Source organism: Elephas maximus, chromosome 11 (assembly GCF_024166365.1).
Source record: "Elephas maximus indicus isolate mEleMax1 chromosome 11, mEleMax1 primary haplotype, whole genome shotgun sequence".
NCBI lineage: Eukaryota > Metazoa > Chordata > Mammalia > Proboscidea > Elephantidae > Elephas > Elephas maximus.
This window is the reverse complement of record NC_064829.1, coordinates 58,865,580-58,881,488: the sequence shown is the minus strand read 5'-3', so window position 1 is coordinate 58,881,488 and position 15,909 is coordinate 58,865,580. Positions and strand designations below refer to the sequence as shown.

Here is a 15,909-nt window from a genome sequence, read left to right as displayed (position 1 = left end):
ATCACCTGGAAATCTTGTTAAAATGTAAATTCTGATTCAGTATATCTGGGGTGGAAATGCAAATTCTCAGTGTTACCCAACCCAGGAAGCTGGGTCCTTGTCTAGCACTGCTCAGACTTGCCAATTATCTGGATGCCTGTCTGTCTTTGAGAAAGAGAAAGTAACTTTATCACAATACACAGAGCAAGGAGCTGGGAGGAAATTCCTCAGATTCTGACTTTCTGAGCTACGGGGAAGCAGCGTTTATATGTGATTTGGGCAGCAAGATGGTGGTTGCACAGCCTACTGGGGAGGGAAAATTCTGGAAGGCGGTCAGGAAACAGGAGGTAACGTGCTTCTTGTCAGACCTCTCTCTTCAAAATAGGGTCCGGGTAATGATTTTCCTTCTGATTCGTTCCTCTTGTTGCTGCATGCTCTGTTCAGGTCAATTATCGGTCACAGCTGGCCCGTCTGTGCATGCAGGGTGGGCCAACTCTGGCTTGGGCTAGTTTAAGGACTAATGGAAATTTACTGGCATTCGTAGGGTCAGGTTACATCAGCAGAGAACTTGTTCGAAATGCAAATTCTCAGCAGGGGTTCGAGCCAGAACAAACCAGTAGGAAGCCCTGGTATCAGGTGACTCATCTTCTAGTCAGAAGGACAGTATTATAATAACCCCAAACATAGTAGTGACTTATTTTGTGTATCAAGTTAATATTTAATCTATTTAAAACCAATGAAAATAAAGCTATATCATTGCAGATAATTTGGGAACTGCTTTGAGAAACACTTTGGGGAAGTGTTTGGATTAATTTATTCAAAAATATAAAACGTTTCAAACAGAAACAAAGAATGGTATAATGAGCACTCGCGCCCATAACCAACCATCAAAAAACATCAGCTAATGTCTAACTTGTTTCATCTTTACCCACACCCATTCCCCACTGCCTATCATAATGTTTTATCTGTAAGTATTTCCGTATATAGCTCTAAAAGACTGGGACTTGTTTTTAAACTTATCTTCAATATCGTTATCACATGGAAAAATTTTAACAACATGAATTAATCTTTATGTTATATAGGAAGATATGGTAAGAGAACAGAAGATATACAACGAATACGTGGCACAGCGACACCAGGAAGAAAAAGATCAGGAGAAAGAACTGGATAAAATATTAGAGGAAGAGAAAGAAAAGAAGTTGGCTGAGAAGGACAGGCAGCTGAAACTTGAAAAGGAAGCAAGGAAACAACTTGTAAATGAGGTCATGTGTACAAGAAAACTCCAAGTTCAAGAGAAGTGTAAGGAACTGAGTACAGTTATTTTATAGTTTGGTCTTAATTTAAGTAGCAGCCAAAATATTTATTAAATAGATACTTGTCTTAGTTATCTAGTGCTGCTATAACAAATACCACAAATGGATGGCTTTAACAAACAGAAATTTGTTTCCTCACAGTTTAGGAGGGTAGCAGTCCGAATTTAAGGTGCTGGCTCTAGGGGAAGTCTTCCTCTCTCTGTCGGCACTGGAGCAAGATCCTTGTCTCTTTTGAACTTCTGCTCCTGGGCGATATTCATGTGGTGTAGCATCTCTCTTCCCCCATCTCTCCTGGCTCGCCTGCTTGTTTAACTTCTATTACGTTTTGAAAGAAATTGACTTAAGACATAGCTTATACTAATACTGTCTCCTTAACATAACAAAAACCCATTCCCAAATGAGATTGTAACCACAAGTATTTTGGGGGAACACAGTTCAAACCGTGATAGTACAATGTATGAAACACTATGAGGGATCCCAGGGGCAAGATCCCTACTTTTGGAGATTTATCTAATTGAGACATGAAGCATAAATATGAAGAGTTTCACATGCCAGCAGATTCTGAGCAGCCACAGGGGAGATGTCCTCAAGGTTAAAGGGACCCTGGTGGCGTAGTGGTTAAGTGCTGCGGCTGCTAACCAAAGGTTCAGCAGTTCAAATCCACCAGGCGCTCTTTGGAAACTCTATGGGGCAGTTCTACTCTGTCCTATAGGGTCGCTATGAGTCGGAATCGACTCGACGGCACTGGGTTCTGGGTTTGGGTGTCCTTTGAACAGTCTGTGTGCCTTAGTGGTCATGAAGGAGAGTGAGAAGGTGGGGCACGGACACTCGTCTCTCCCTCTTCCCTTTCCTCCTTTATTTCTTGGTTTATCCATACCTTCATACCTTTGCTCAGGTAGTTTTTTCTGCTTATGATGTTCTCCATGCTGAGAAATTCTAGACATCCTTGAGAAGCCCTCAGTGCTCCCCCCACTCAGAATAAATCCTCGTTCCAGGGCTTTCCTTGTGGCTTGCTCACATCTCTGTCTTAGCACACCTTTTTATTTCCTCGGCCTCCAACAGTGCTTGGTCACAGAAGGAAATACTGTTAAAAGGGTGAACTGCTACCTTCAGATTCCTGCCATTTCCACGTCCATCCCAATGAACTGAAAAGGCAGTAGATGGATAGATTTACTCTCCATCTATTTGAGGATCCCATTAGATTTCACACTAGTGGTCTTTGTAAGAGAAAGCTCTTTATGGTTCCATTGATTCATTCTCCTCTCCAGCAATCATAACCAAAACCAAAAAAACCAAGCTCTTTGCTGTCAAATCGATTCCGACTCATAGTGACCCTACAGGACAGAGTGGAACTGCCCGATAGGGTTTCCAAGGAGCGGCTGGTGGATTAGAACTGCCAAGCTTTTGGTTAGCAGCCAAACATTTAACCACAGTGCCACCAGGGCTCCAGGAATCATTACAGCCGTTGAAAATTATTAAGCCAATTTTTGATAAAATTTTAAGAAACTGCAAAGAAAACTGTAGGCTGAAAAGATTTCTGTTATTCATCAGTGAGAAAAATTTTAGAAGATGTCGAGACAATTTAAGTGTTTGGGGCCACTTATAAACAGGAAACAAAATCAACCACACTTCCTACGAATAACTACCTACTACCTACGAATAACTACTATTCACCACTTGGTATATCTCCTTCTACTGTTTTTATTGTATGTATATGTATATACATATGTATATAATTTTCCATCTCACAAATTAGGGTCATATTGTATATACCATTTCATCGTTTTTTGTTTTTCACTTATCATAAGCATTTTTCCATGTCGTTTTTCTTCAGTTATATATTTTTAATGACTTCCTAGAAATCTATTATAAAAGGGAACCATAATTTGTTTTACCTAAACACCTCTAATGGACCTTCAGATGGCAGGTAGTCCTCGATTTACAACAGGGTTCTCTTCTAACAACTCCATCGTAAGTCGGTTCTGACATAAGTAGAATACCTTTTTAAATTTTATTTTTTTAATTATTATTGCCTTTTATTATCAAAATCTTTATAAATCTGATCTTTATTTGTCTTTGGGGATTAGAAACATTACATATAAACATCTGAGAAAAACATCAGCAAATTACATGCTGCAACATTGTGTGTAGTGCATATTACTAATGATAAAATGTACACACACAAAAATAAAACAGATGATTCCTAAGTGTGGTTTGTCATAACTCAAATATGTCGTAAGTCGGGGACTACCTGGATTTTCAATCTGTTTACTGTTATTTTAGCATTACAGGCTACTGTCTCTGCTCGTAGGGTTTTTTTGTTTTGTTTTGTTTTTAACTCATCTCTAGTTATTTAAGAGAAATTCCTATAGATAGATTTTGGGTCCAAAATATGTGTGTTTCATATGTATATTAGCCAGACCAAACCCATTACTGTCCAGTCGATTCCAACTCATAGTGACCTCATAGGGTTTCCAAGGCTGTAAATCTCTACGGAAGCAGATTGCCACATCTTTCCCCCATGGAGCTGCTGGTGGTTTTGAACTGCTGACCTTTTGGTTAGCAGTTGAGTGCCTTAACCACCATGCCACCAGGGGCAGTTCTACTCAGTCCTATAGGGTCACTGTGAATTGCAATCGACTCGATGGCAAGGGGTATATAGGCCAGTTGTATTTATTCTTTGGTGAGTTTTCTGTTTATTTCCTTTGCCTTTTCTTCTATTGTGATGCTTAACTTTTTATTATTAATTCATAAAAACAACAAAATCCAGACCCCTTGCCGTCTAGTTGATTCAGACTCATAATGACCCTATAGGACGGAGTAGAACTGTCCCATAGGGTTTCCAAGGAGCAGCTGGTGGATTCAAACTCCCGACCTTTTGGTTAGCTGCTGAGCTCTCAACCACTGAGCCACCAGAAGTCCATTAATTCATTTTAATAAGAAAGTTATTAAAAAATAAGTATTTTTTAAAAAATCAGTATGAAAAGGCTGTTATGAATGATGACTAACTCATAAGAGCCTTTTCATACTGATTTTTAAAATACTTATTTTATAATAAATTAACTCTCTTATTAGCATGAATGACAAGGGAACTGTTTAGCCTAAAAAAAAAGGAAAGGTGAGAAGTGTTTTAACAGTACAGTGGTGATCTGGTATAAAAAGCTGACTGTAGATTTTCAATAAAAAAAAGAATAAGAGAAAATCTGTATAGATCGCAGCATAAATAAGCCTAAACCCTACTCTTTCCTCAGTGGAGCTAACTCCTTCCACCTGATTGATCTAAGATTCAGTCCGGTGATTCTAAACTTTGCCTTTCTAAAGACAATACGGCTTTGATGCTCAGAAGGATGCCAGCAAGCCTTGTCTGAAAAACAAACGTTAACATAGTTATATTATTTGGCAAATAATCGTTTTTCTGTTCTTAGTGCAACGAAAAGCAAAAGAACAGGAAGAACGTGCTATGGAACAGGAACGCATAAATGAAGGTCTTAAGGAACTTAACCGTGAAGAGAAAGAGAATTTTGCAAGGTATGGTTTTGCTTTCTTTATTATTATTTGCTTCCTGAAAAAAATTGCTTTTAATACATCGAGAGGGTAGTGTGCCATAATTCATGCATTATGTACATTAATTTACACCAGTATTATGCTTTTCCTTCTAGATGTTCAAAGCGGTGTACAAAATTTCATATAAAAGTAGGCACCAACCCTAAATCCTAATGAAATAACAAGAATTTTTTTAATGAAATCCTGAAAGGTAGGCTGGTTAATCAGTTAGACTAACAGAAATGGCTTATGGTGACAGGATTCCATGCAAATGTCCCCAAGATGATTTTTCAAGCCTCCCTGGGCTAGAAAACTAAAATGCTCTGGGTGCTTTGGGAAATACCACTGTCTTCTTCTGACAAACCCCCAGGCTAGGGTCAGCTTGTGTCCCCCAGGTCACCACATTCAGGTTCAAGTGGAAGAAACAGGCAGATGCCTTCTTGTAGCCTTTTGTGGACGATAGCAGTTCCTTCTCACTGGTGGCCATGGTACCCAGTTCAGGCAGGCAGTGTAGTGGAGGATGAGACCCTGGTTCCTCTAATTGTTTGTCACCCTCCTGTCCCTGGGCCCATCCCCTGAATCACCTACACTTGGTGCATAGAAATAAGCTCTTTTTTTTCTAGAAAGAGTATGGTTTATGTACCTGAGCCTATTGTCAGCTTGGAGGCATAACAGGTCAATTTACTAACTTTCTGTTCTTGCCTCCAGAGGTTAGAGATTTTCGCCCTTACCAAAAAGGAAAACATTCCCTTCTCATCAAAGAAAAAAAACATACTGTGTTTTCTGTGAAAGTTTACACGCCAGATTAGGTTCCCATTCAAGAATTTCTACACAAATCGTTAAGTGACATTGGCTACGTTCTTCACAATGCATGAACATCCTCATTATTTCTGTTCTGAATGTTCTGTTTCCAGTAATCTAGTTTCCTTGCCTTCTCCTTCTCATTCAAAAGTCTATTTATTAGACATTTGAGGGGGACTCGACAAATAGCACCTAACCTTCTCGCCCCACTTATGAATCAACTGAGGGATAAGAAAAAAATATAAAAAAAATTTTTTTTTCTTTATGTTGTACTTATTGCTGCATACCAAAACATCCAAAACTTTGTGGCTTAAAGCTCCCCGAGGGGCTGAATTGCTGGGTGGAGGGGTGTGGGGACCATGGTCTCAGAGAACATCTAGCTCAACTGGCATAACACAGTTTATAAGGAAAATATTCTACATTCTACTTTGGTGAGTAGCGTGTGGGGTCTTAAAAGCCTGTAAGTGGCCTTCTACGATACTCCACTGGTCTCACTCCATCAGGAGAAGGGGAGAATGAAGAAAACTAAAGACACAAGGGAAAGATTAGTCTAAGGGACTAATGGACCACAACCTCCACCACTGACTACTCTGACAGGGATCACAATGGAGGGTCCTGGACAGAGTTGGAGAAAAATGTAGAGCAAAATTCTAACTTACAAAAAAAGACCAGACTTACTGGCCTGACAGAGACTGGAGAAATTCTGAGAGTATGGCCCCCAGACACCCTTTTAGCTCAGCAATGAAGTCACTCCTGAGATTCACCCTTCAGCCAAAGATTGGACAGGCCCATAAAACAAAACAAGACTAAAGGGGCACACAAGCCCAGGGGTGTGGACTAGAAGGCAGGAGGGAACAGGAAAGCTGGTAATAGGGAACCCAAGTTTGAGAAGGAAGAATGTTGACATGTGGGGTTGTTAACCAATGTCATAAAACAATACGTGTACTAACTGTTTAATGAGAAGCTAGTTTGTTTTATAAACCTTCATCTAAACTATAATAAAAAAAAAAGGGGGGGGAAACAATTTGTGGCTTAAAGAAATTTATAATTATCTCATGATTGTATGGGTAGACAAGGCTCAACTGGATGGTTCTTGCTTGATGTCTCTCTTGTGGTTGAAGTTAGATGTTAGCTGGGGCTACCTTTATCTGAAGGATTACTGGGCTGGATATATAAGACACCCGTTCACATAGCTGGCAGTTTATGCTGGCTGTAGCCAGGGATCTCACCTGGTGTTATCAGCTGAAACACCTACACATGGCCTCTCCATATGGCTTGGGCTTCTATTTCTGAGAAGGAGAGTCTCAATAGTGAGCATTGCGAGAAACAGAAGAGGAAGCTGCCAGGCCAGTTAAGGGCTGCACCCAGCACTGGCATAGTATCACTTCTGCCATCTACTGTTGGTCATAAAAGCAGCCACAGCACCTGTCTGGCTATAAGGACGTAGAGAAACAAGCTTCGCCTCTTGATTGGGCAAGTAGCTAATTCACATTGCCGAAGAGTGTGTGGGAAAGGGAGCTATTACTGTAGCCATCTTTGGAAACGCCAGTCTGCCACAGAGAGATATCCATGCCATCATCTTTATTTCTGATAAAAGTTGATATTAAAAATATGGCTCATATATTAAAAATGTGGCTTATACATGCAGGAAATTGGGCTTGTTAAAACTGAACAGAATATGGCAAACTGACCTACCCAGCTACCAGCAGTACCAGACCACTGCAGGCCTACCCCTGTAGGGGCATGACCCTTTAATAGAGAGCAGAGTGGAAAACAGATAGACCGGTTCCCAAGAGGAAAAGGGAAAAGCTAGACTGAGTATGCCTGTTCATTCTTTCCAGTTTCACCACAATAGACAAATCACTTCTTCCTTATCTAGACGAGTGAGCAGGGGGATGGGGAGAGGCCAAGGATACCCTCCACATAGCAGTAAAATATCATGAGCCAGGAAGATGGATTCCCTCCCTAAAATCAAGATTTGTTCTAAGATTATCTTTATTATTATTGTATAAGAAACACATTACTGAATTTTTCGTCCATTTCTTTCCCACCCACCTCAATTTTAAGGGGAATTTTAGTTTGACTTCACAAATGACATTCAAATTGTGACGCCCTATATAAATCCAAATACTAACTTTGATAATTTTATACCTTGGCATTGCTAATACTTTAGGCGCTGTGGTTTAGCCCAGGAGTATAGGAGGCAACTGCAGATGCAAATAGCCGCCCAGCAGCAGGCCCGGGAAGCAGAGAAGGAAGAGAATCGCCGAGAGTTTGAAGCAGGGATAGCAGCCCACAAGATTTGCCAGGACAAGATCCAGGACATCCTGACCAAGCATCCAGTGCTGGCCCGCAACATTCATCCCATGCGGAGAGGATGCCCTGATAGGCTTCCACTATAGTTTCATTAACGTCCTTCCAGTGTTTCTCAGTCTTTTAATATTTAACTACAATATACTTGTGTGTTCCTTTTAACTCATGGGTGAACCATGCTTTTTTTCCTCAAAATTTGTGTTTTTATTACACATAATTTTCTTTCTTCAGATATGACTGTTCCTTATTTAGATTTCACAGACTTATACATCTGAATGGTAAACTTCCTATTTTTCTTACTTGCCCCCATGTCTCCCTTTCTTATTCATTTGTTAATAGGTATACTTTCTCCTCTCTGTCTACCTAATGCCCATTTCCTCTTGCCTCCCTCTCTTTCCTCTTACATACATATGTCACAGTATTACAGGACATTTTTGTAGGCTAAGCTGGGACTACCAAACACCTTTCATTAACCCACTTGGTCATTCATAAAACATTAACTGAGTGCCTACTATGTGAAAATTTTTACTATGTGAAGGCATTGTTGTAGATTCTGGGACTTCAGCTGTAAACAAAACAAACTCCTTGCTCCCGGGGAGCTGAGCTTTGCAAATCCTCTCTCAAAAAGCAATGATAAAACTGGAAACATTGTCAAAAACAATTTCAGTATTCTGGAAGTTGACCTGGGGCTTGCATTTATTCAGGAAAAACGACTAAGCTTTGGTAAGAGCAGTGGATGTCTATGGCATTTTGGGCTGGGGCTGCTCCCATCCCTGCAGCAGCTGAATGGAGCAGTAGTCTGGCGGGGTGGGGGCGCGGGGCGCGGGGCGCGGGGCGCGGGCAATGCGACTTGCAGCCTCAGGGCCACAGAGGGCTGACTTCATTTGGAGCAGAATTTGGAAAAACCCACGGCTTTTTTGGGGGGCATTGTCAAAAGGAATAAGGATCTTGGCAGCAAAAAATCAGGGAAGGTCAACATCACAGCTAGCCTGAGGTTGTAATACTGGTTAAAGCAAGTAACAGACCAGCCAGAAATTTAGAGGGTTATCAGGGGAACGTGATGGCCGTAATAGACCTTGATAAGCTCCCACAGATTTCTGGTGGTCTGGAAGGCTGCGTAGGCATAAAGCTACATGCATGTTCATGACAGACCAGAGCAGGCCCTCAATATCTACTCATCCGTGGCCGAATGTGAGGCCTTGTATACAGAAAGTAAGAGCCCAAGCAAATTTGTAAATTGCCTTAACTTTGAATGGATTCCCCAACGCTTACACAGATCCCAAAAGCAAAAGGTGGAAGCCTTAACCAGCTCAAGGTGTTTAAGAACAACATCTGACCAGTCACTGACTGAGCACTAAACTATGATGACTCAGGGGAGAAACCCTAGGAAGCCAGGCTTAAAAAATAAAAACAAAAATTTCAAAAATGAGCAGGGACATCAGTGTTCTCTTGCCGGATTGTATAAACGGCCAAATGATGTCAAGTGTGAATAAATGAGTTATGTATAAAATGTTATCCATATATGGACATTACTATTTAGCTCATCCACCCAGTGCAGGGATACTTCCCTCAGTGCCCCTAGTAGGTGGTCGCCCAGTCTCTCACTGAACTCTCCCAGTGGTAGGGAGATTCATGCAGCTTTGGCGCAGCTTTATATCAGGCTGAAATCTATCTCAAGAAGATATTTGCAAAACCTGTATTTGACAGAAGACTCATTTCTAGAATAAATAACTGCTATAATCCTTTTTTTTTTTTAATCCTTAAGAAAAAAGCGCAGTGGAAAAATTGACAAAAGACTTGTACAGACACTTTACAAAGGGGATAAGCAAATGGCCAATAAAGAGATGAAGAGATGCTCAACATTATTACTCATCAAGAAAATGAAATTAAAACTACCATGTGATAACTCTACCGAAACCAAACCCGTTACTGTCGAGTCGATTCCAACTCATAGCAACCCTGTAGGACAGAGTTTCCAAGGTTTCCAAGGAGCACCTGGTGGATTCAAACTGCAGATCTTTTGGTTAGCAGCTCTTAACCACCATGCCACCAGGGTTTCCGATAATGCTACACGCCCACTAAATGGGTTAAATGCAGGACTTCGAACCAGTTCCTTCCGGTTGGAACCCCTGCTGAGAATCTGCGTTTCTAACAAATTCCCCAGTGATGCTAATGCTGCTGGTTAGGGACCAGTTCTGAGAACCGCTAGCAGAGCAGTGGCTCTCAGTAATTATTGTACATAAGAATCACCCTCACCTGGGGAGTTTTGTTAAAATGTAGATTTTGATTCAGCATACCTGGGGTGGAAATGCAAATTCTCAGCAGGGGTTCAAATCCCACGAACTGGCTCAAAGCCCTGGTAAAATGAAAGTGATGGGCAAACAAGTATTTGTAAGAATGTGGAGCAACTGGGCTTCTCAATACACTCTGGTTAGAATGTAAATTTGAGCAATCACTTTGGAATACGCGCTATCTACTAAAGCTGAAAATATGCAGACTCTGTGATCCAGCAATTCCCCTCCTAGTTGTTTACCCAACAGAAATGTGTACACATGTGCAGTAAATGACGTGGACAAGATTACTTAAAGGAGCCCTAGTGGTGTAGTGTTTAACAGCTCAGCTACTAAGTCCACCAGCTGCTCTTTAGAAACGCTATGGGGCAGTTCTACTTTGTCCTATAGGGTCGCTATGAGTCAGAAGTCAGAATTGATTAGACAGCAACAGGATTCATAGTAGCCCCAAACTAGAAATAACCCAAATGCCCGTCGCCAGGAGAATGGAGAATACAACAACGGAAATGAATGAACTCTGCCAAGTGCAACAGCAAGGGTGAGCCTCACAGTCATACTGATGAGCAAAGGAGGTCAGATACAGAAGAGTGCATTGCAAGGTTCCGTTTACGAGATGCTTAAAAGCAGGCAAAGCTCAAAGCAAACTTTTGGTGTTAGGAATCAGAGAGTGACCAGAATAGGGGGTAAGGAGCCTTCTGACGCTAATAATGTTCTGTTTCTTGAATTACCCACTGCTGTGGAGTAGATTCCAACTTATAATGATCCTGTGAGTAGAAGCGCCCCGGGGGTTTCCAAGGCTGTACATCTTTACTGAAGCAGACTGCCACAACCTTCTCCCTCAGAGCAGCTGGTAAGTTCCAATCGCTGACTTTTGAGTTAGCAGCCAAGCCTTTAACCACTGTGCCACCAGGGCTCCTGTTTCTTGAATTGGGTGGTGGTTATTTAGTGTGTTCACTTTGTGAAAATTCTTCAAGCTGTACACATATGTTGCTGTTGTTGTTGTTAGATGCCGTCGAGTCAGTTCTGACTCATAGAGACCCTGTGTACTGTAGAACGAAACACTGCCTGGTCCTGCACCATCCTCACAATCGTGGTTATGCTTGAGTCCATTGTTGCAGCCACTGTGTCAGTCCATCTCGAGGGTCTTCCCCTTTTTCACTGACCCTGTACTTTGCTAAGCATGATGTCCTTCTCCAGAGACTGATCTCTCCTGATAACATGTCCAAAGTATGTAAGACATAGTCTCACCATCCTTGTTTCAAAGGAACATTCTGATTGTACACTTATGCTTTGTGTATTTTTCTGTATGTATATTGTACTTCCATTAAGAGTCTACTTAAAAAAAAAAAATCAGCCCTCCTGAAATAGCTACCCATTGGTCATGGTTCTGGTTTCTGGAGCTTTACGGATTAAATCTAATATTTGGAGGCCACTGTCATGTCTCTTGCCATTTGTTCTCCAAGTAAACACCTCCAGTTTGTCCAACCACTCCAGACCTTCATCATTGGCTCGCCCTCTAGTGGCCATACCTCATTTTGCCAAGTTTGTATTAAAGCAGGGTGCCGAGAGCTAAATAAATGCAGTCCAGAAGAGGTCCAGGGGGCAGAATGCCTCTTTAAATCAGTGCATTGTACTTCATTTAATGCTGCCCATAGGTGAATGATGTCCTGTGCCAATTTTTTCTTGTAGGCCCAGTTATAAAGTCAGCAGAGTTTGTCCTCGGCAGGCCCTACTTGCCTTTTATAATTTCATAAACAAAATAATGAGAGTATGTTTAGTCTGGAGTCCCTGGGTAGTGCTAACTGAAGGGCTGGAGGTTTGAGTCACCCAGAGATGACTTTGAAGAAAGGCCTGGTAATCTACTTCCAAAATATCAGCCACTGAAAACCCTATGGAGCACAGTTCTACCCTGACACACATGGGGTTGCCAGGAGTCAGAGTCTACTCTGTGGAAACTGGTTGGTTGGTTGATTGTTTAATCTAACTAAGAGAACAAAGTATTTTCCACAACTTTATCACCTTCTATTTGCATATAGATTACCAATTGTGCTAACTACAGGTGACTCTACCTGCTTATTAATGAAAACCTGGCAAGGCCTCTACTTGGGCAACACTTTGTTAGCAGTTAATTTGAATTACTTTATCCGCTTATAAAAGAAGCCCTGGTGGCACAGTGGTTAAGCACTCAGCTGCTAACTGAAAGGTTAGCACCATTGGCTTCAAGGGAGAAAAGACCTGGCAAAGCAACAACATACACTTAAAAACAGCAGTGTGTTTCTTGAGTCAATCTTAGTTTTCCCTATTTCAGATTGACTTTCAGTTCTAATTAAAAAGACCAATAATGACAGCTATACTTCATACAGTGCTTACTGTACTAGCCACTGTCCTACTCCTTTTTATGTGTATTTACTCATTTAATCCTTATGGCAACTCCCTGAGGGAAGTATTTTATGGCTGAGGAAACTGAGGTATGGAAGGTTAAAAAACTTACGAAGGCCATAAGTGGAGGTGCTGGTGTTTGAATCCAGTCAGATGATAGAGTTTATGCTTTTAGTCACTCTGCTCTGCTGCCTCTCCACAGGCAGGAAAGGGGAAATGAATGAATTATAGGCTTTTAGAGCTTAAAACCCCATCACAAATATTTTAGTCCATTGTCTTTATTTTGCAATGAAGAAACAGAAGCCCCCTCAAATTTATCTCTTGGTTCAGCACTTTTTTTATCTCATCACGATTGCTTACCAAAGTCTAATTTGTTATCAGAGCACTCTTAATCAACTCGTATGTCCCTTAAGGCTTGCTGCTCTGGCAATATATAAAACCAAAACCAAACCCATTGCCTTCGGGTCAATTTCAACTCATAGCGACCCTACAGGACAAGGTAGATCTGTACCACAGGGTTTCCAAGACTGTAAATCTCACAGAAGCAGGCTGCCACATCTTTCTCCTTCGGAGCAGCTGGTGAGTTTGGACCACCAACCATTTGGTTAGTAGCAGAGAATTTTAACCACTGCACTACTAGGGCTTCTAGGCAATATATAAAAACCCATTGCTGTCGAGTCAGTTACAACTCATAGAGACCCAATAGGACAGAGTAGAACTGCCCCATAGGGTTTCCAAAGCTGTAAATCTTTACTGAATCAGACTGCCACATCTTTCGCCCTTGGGGCTGCTGGTGAGTTTGAACAGCCGACCTTTTTCGTTAGCAGCTAACCCCTTTAACCACTGCACCACCAGGGTCCCTGGGCAGTATATAACATGAGGCTATTTTCACTCCATTTCCGTCACTTCGCGGTCTCTGCCCAAGCTTTTATGTTTGCTAACACCGCGTTTTTTTGCAAATCCATCAAGTACACTTATGTACGCACACTCCATAAATTATACATGGGCACGGCTGTTTTTCCTTCCGTAAACCATTCTTCTCATATTTTGATTACCTTGTATGTGCTGGGTAAACAGCCTCTAAGAATGTAGATGAACATTTCATCTAGTAAAAAGAATAGCTTCCTATATAGAAAAGCCCCGGGGATAGTAACTGGAAAAGGGTATTTTATCACACAAATTGCGGGGCACAATAAAGACATGCTTCTGTTTATGGCTATTGCGAAGCTGTCAACTGAACAAGGGCTCCAAGACCCTAAACTGCCTCCAAATGTCAACTCTTTCCTATAAAGTTGTAAGATGGGGGGTTTGGATAGAGGCTGAGGGTCATTAGCTTAGTCCTCCCCAGCATGGTGATGTGGGACTTATTTGGAATAACTTTGTAGATATAGTCTGGGAAAACTGGTATAACAAGACAGTTTTCATGCTTCGTTCTTGCCTCATGTGCCCCTGATCAGCTGTGTGACCTTGGGAAGGACTCTTTAGGATTCACTTTTCTTGTCTAAAAAGTGTCCAAATCCTTCACTTTATAGATGGGAAAATGTCTTGGTTTTGACTCCCCTGAGATAGTGGATTTGGTGGAGATCCCAGGAGGCAGAAAGGTGGGAGTGGGGAGAGTAGGACAGGGAGGGGGAAACCAATAGAAGAATATGTTATTGAGTGGTCACCACTGTGGGCAACTGAGTTTCCCTCCACTTGAGGATCTTCTGAGGATCCGTGTAGAAACCTTCTCAGATTTGAACTGCTCAAGGGTAGAGGCTGGAGCCATTTATTCCTATACTCCTGCTCCCATTGGTTGAGGGGGGCATTGACACTCCCACCCCACCTTTCCAGATCAAGGAGGCTGTGGAGAAGCCTCAAGGCAGTAAACTGAGTGATGCAGGGGTTTGTGCTTGAGGTGGACCCAGAGCAGAACCAGGGGCTGCAGCAGTGCTGAAATCAGGTTGGCAGAGTGCAATTCAATAGATCGCTTTTGTACGGCTTTTTTTGCCATGGTCTGGTAACTCCCTCCCACGTGATTGGGTGGGACTGTGCAAATAAGGTAAATGTGACCCACCAAGGGGATTGGTCAGTTTTGCCATCCCGTTAGGCTTAAAATAGAGCCAATTCCAGAGCCGGGAAAGGATCTCACCACCACCAATGAAAAAAAGCCAAGAGCAGAGGACATCCTTAGGACCTAGGATCTCTGCACTGAGGAGCCCCTAGAACCAGGAGTTGGAGAGAGAGGGCTGTAACACTGAAGACGGTGAGAAGTGGTGGCAGAGAAACGGTGGCAGGAGAGGCCATCAGTAGATGGTGCAATGGGTTTCTCAGTCCATGGAGCAAGAAAGCTGAGCACCTTTGGGCAGGAGGCTTGCTGGTGGAGTAGGGTGCCTTCAGGCACTTGGTGGAACTAGGTTTGCTGACCCACAGAGCTACAGCTGAATACCTTTGGCCAGGGTTAAGGCTTACTAGTAGAGTGGGATACCTCTGGGCACTTATCGGCAGAGCTAAAAGAGCTTTGTAACACTTGCCCAAGCAGGGCAGAAGCCCGGCCTAGGGGCTGGAGGCCAGACAGAGACCTGCCTGTGGTCACGGCTGAGAAGATGCTGTTCTGATGGAAGAACTGTATCCCGAGCCTTCCTGAACCTGAACTGTAACCGGTTACTTCCCTAATAAACCCCATAATCGTGAGTGTGGTCTGTGAGTTCTGTGTGGTCATTGCAATGAATTATCAAACTCAGCAGAGAAGTAAAGAGTGCCATAGAAGGGATAGTTGGTGTCAGAACTGGTAAAGATGGTGGAGAGAGGAGACATGTCTGACCACCACTTCATAGGAACCAGAATCAGCCTTGGCTGTTGGTCTGGATTTTCCTTCCCTCTTGTGAAGTTAGAGGACGTCAGATGCCAGTGCCATGCCATTTTTACACAGAGGAACAAGTGTAGGGCACCACAAGGCCAGAGAAATTATCACAACTCATGTTCTGCTGAACAGCACACAGCTAAAACTACACATTTGTTAAATATTTTTCATACATGCATGTGTAACTTCTCTCCAACTAGACACTGAGTTCCTTGAAGCAGGAGCCACAACCTAGACAAATTTGATGACCCCAAGCATTCAGCACAAGACTCTCCCCAGAGCAAGTCTGCAGAAGATATTTTCTAATTTGTTCTGGGGGGAAAAAAGGGAGTATCAGCTGCCACAGTAAAAGGGTGAACATAGAGTCTCTGTGATGCTTTATTATGTAGGCCCAAGAGGGCCAATCAAGTCTGAAATGGGAGGAGGCTAGGGCTGAGAGAGGCCTGAA

General features: G+C 42.3%; 1 protein-coding gene across 3 annotated transcripts in view; it reads left to right on the top strand.

Annotated features, from left to right (window-relative positions):
- The window catches only part of CFAP53 (cilia and flagella associated protein 53), a 49,692-nt gene extending 38,236 nt beyond the window's left edge, over positions 1 to 11,456 (top strand). For 2 of the 3 annotated variants that reach the window (XR_007519251.1, XR_007519250.1), the window contains 4 exons: positions 1,062 to 1,278; positions 4,718 to 4,820; positions 7,810 to 8,672; positions 10,986 to 11,456. Coding sequence is in view for 1 of the 3 variants with exons in the window: in XM_049900618.1 (XP_049756575.1) it covers positions 1,062 to 1,278; positions 4,718 to 4,820; positions 7,810 to 8,038 (549 nt within the window). In the remaining 2 variants the exon portion in view is untranslated. Of the gene's footprint in view, positions 1 to 1,061; positions 1,279 to 4,717; positions 4,821 to 7,809; positions 8,705 to 10,985 lie in introns of those variants that run through there. The other variant, XM_049900618.1, reaches the window with a different exon arrangement.
- Positions 11,457 to 15,909: the final 4,453 nt, after the last annotated feature.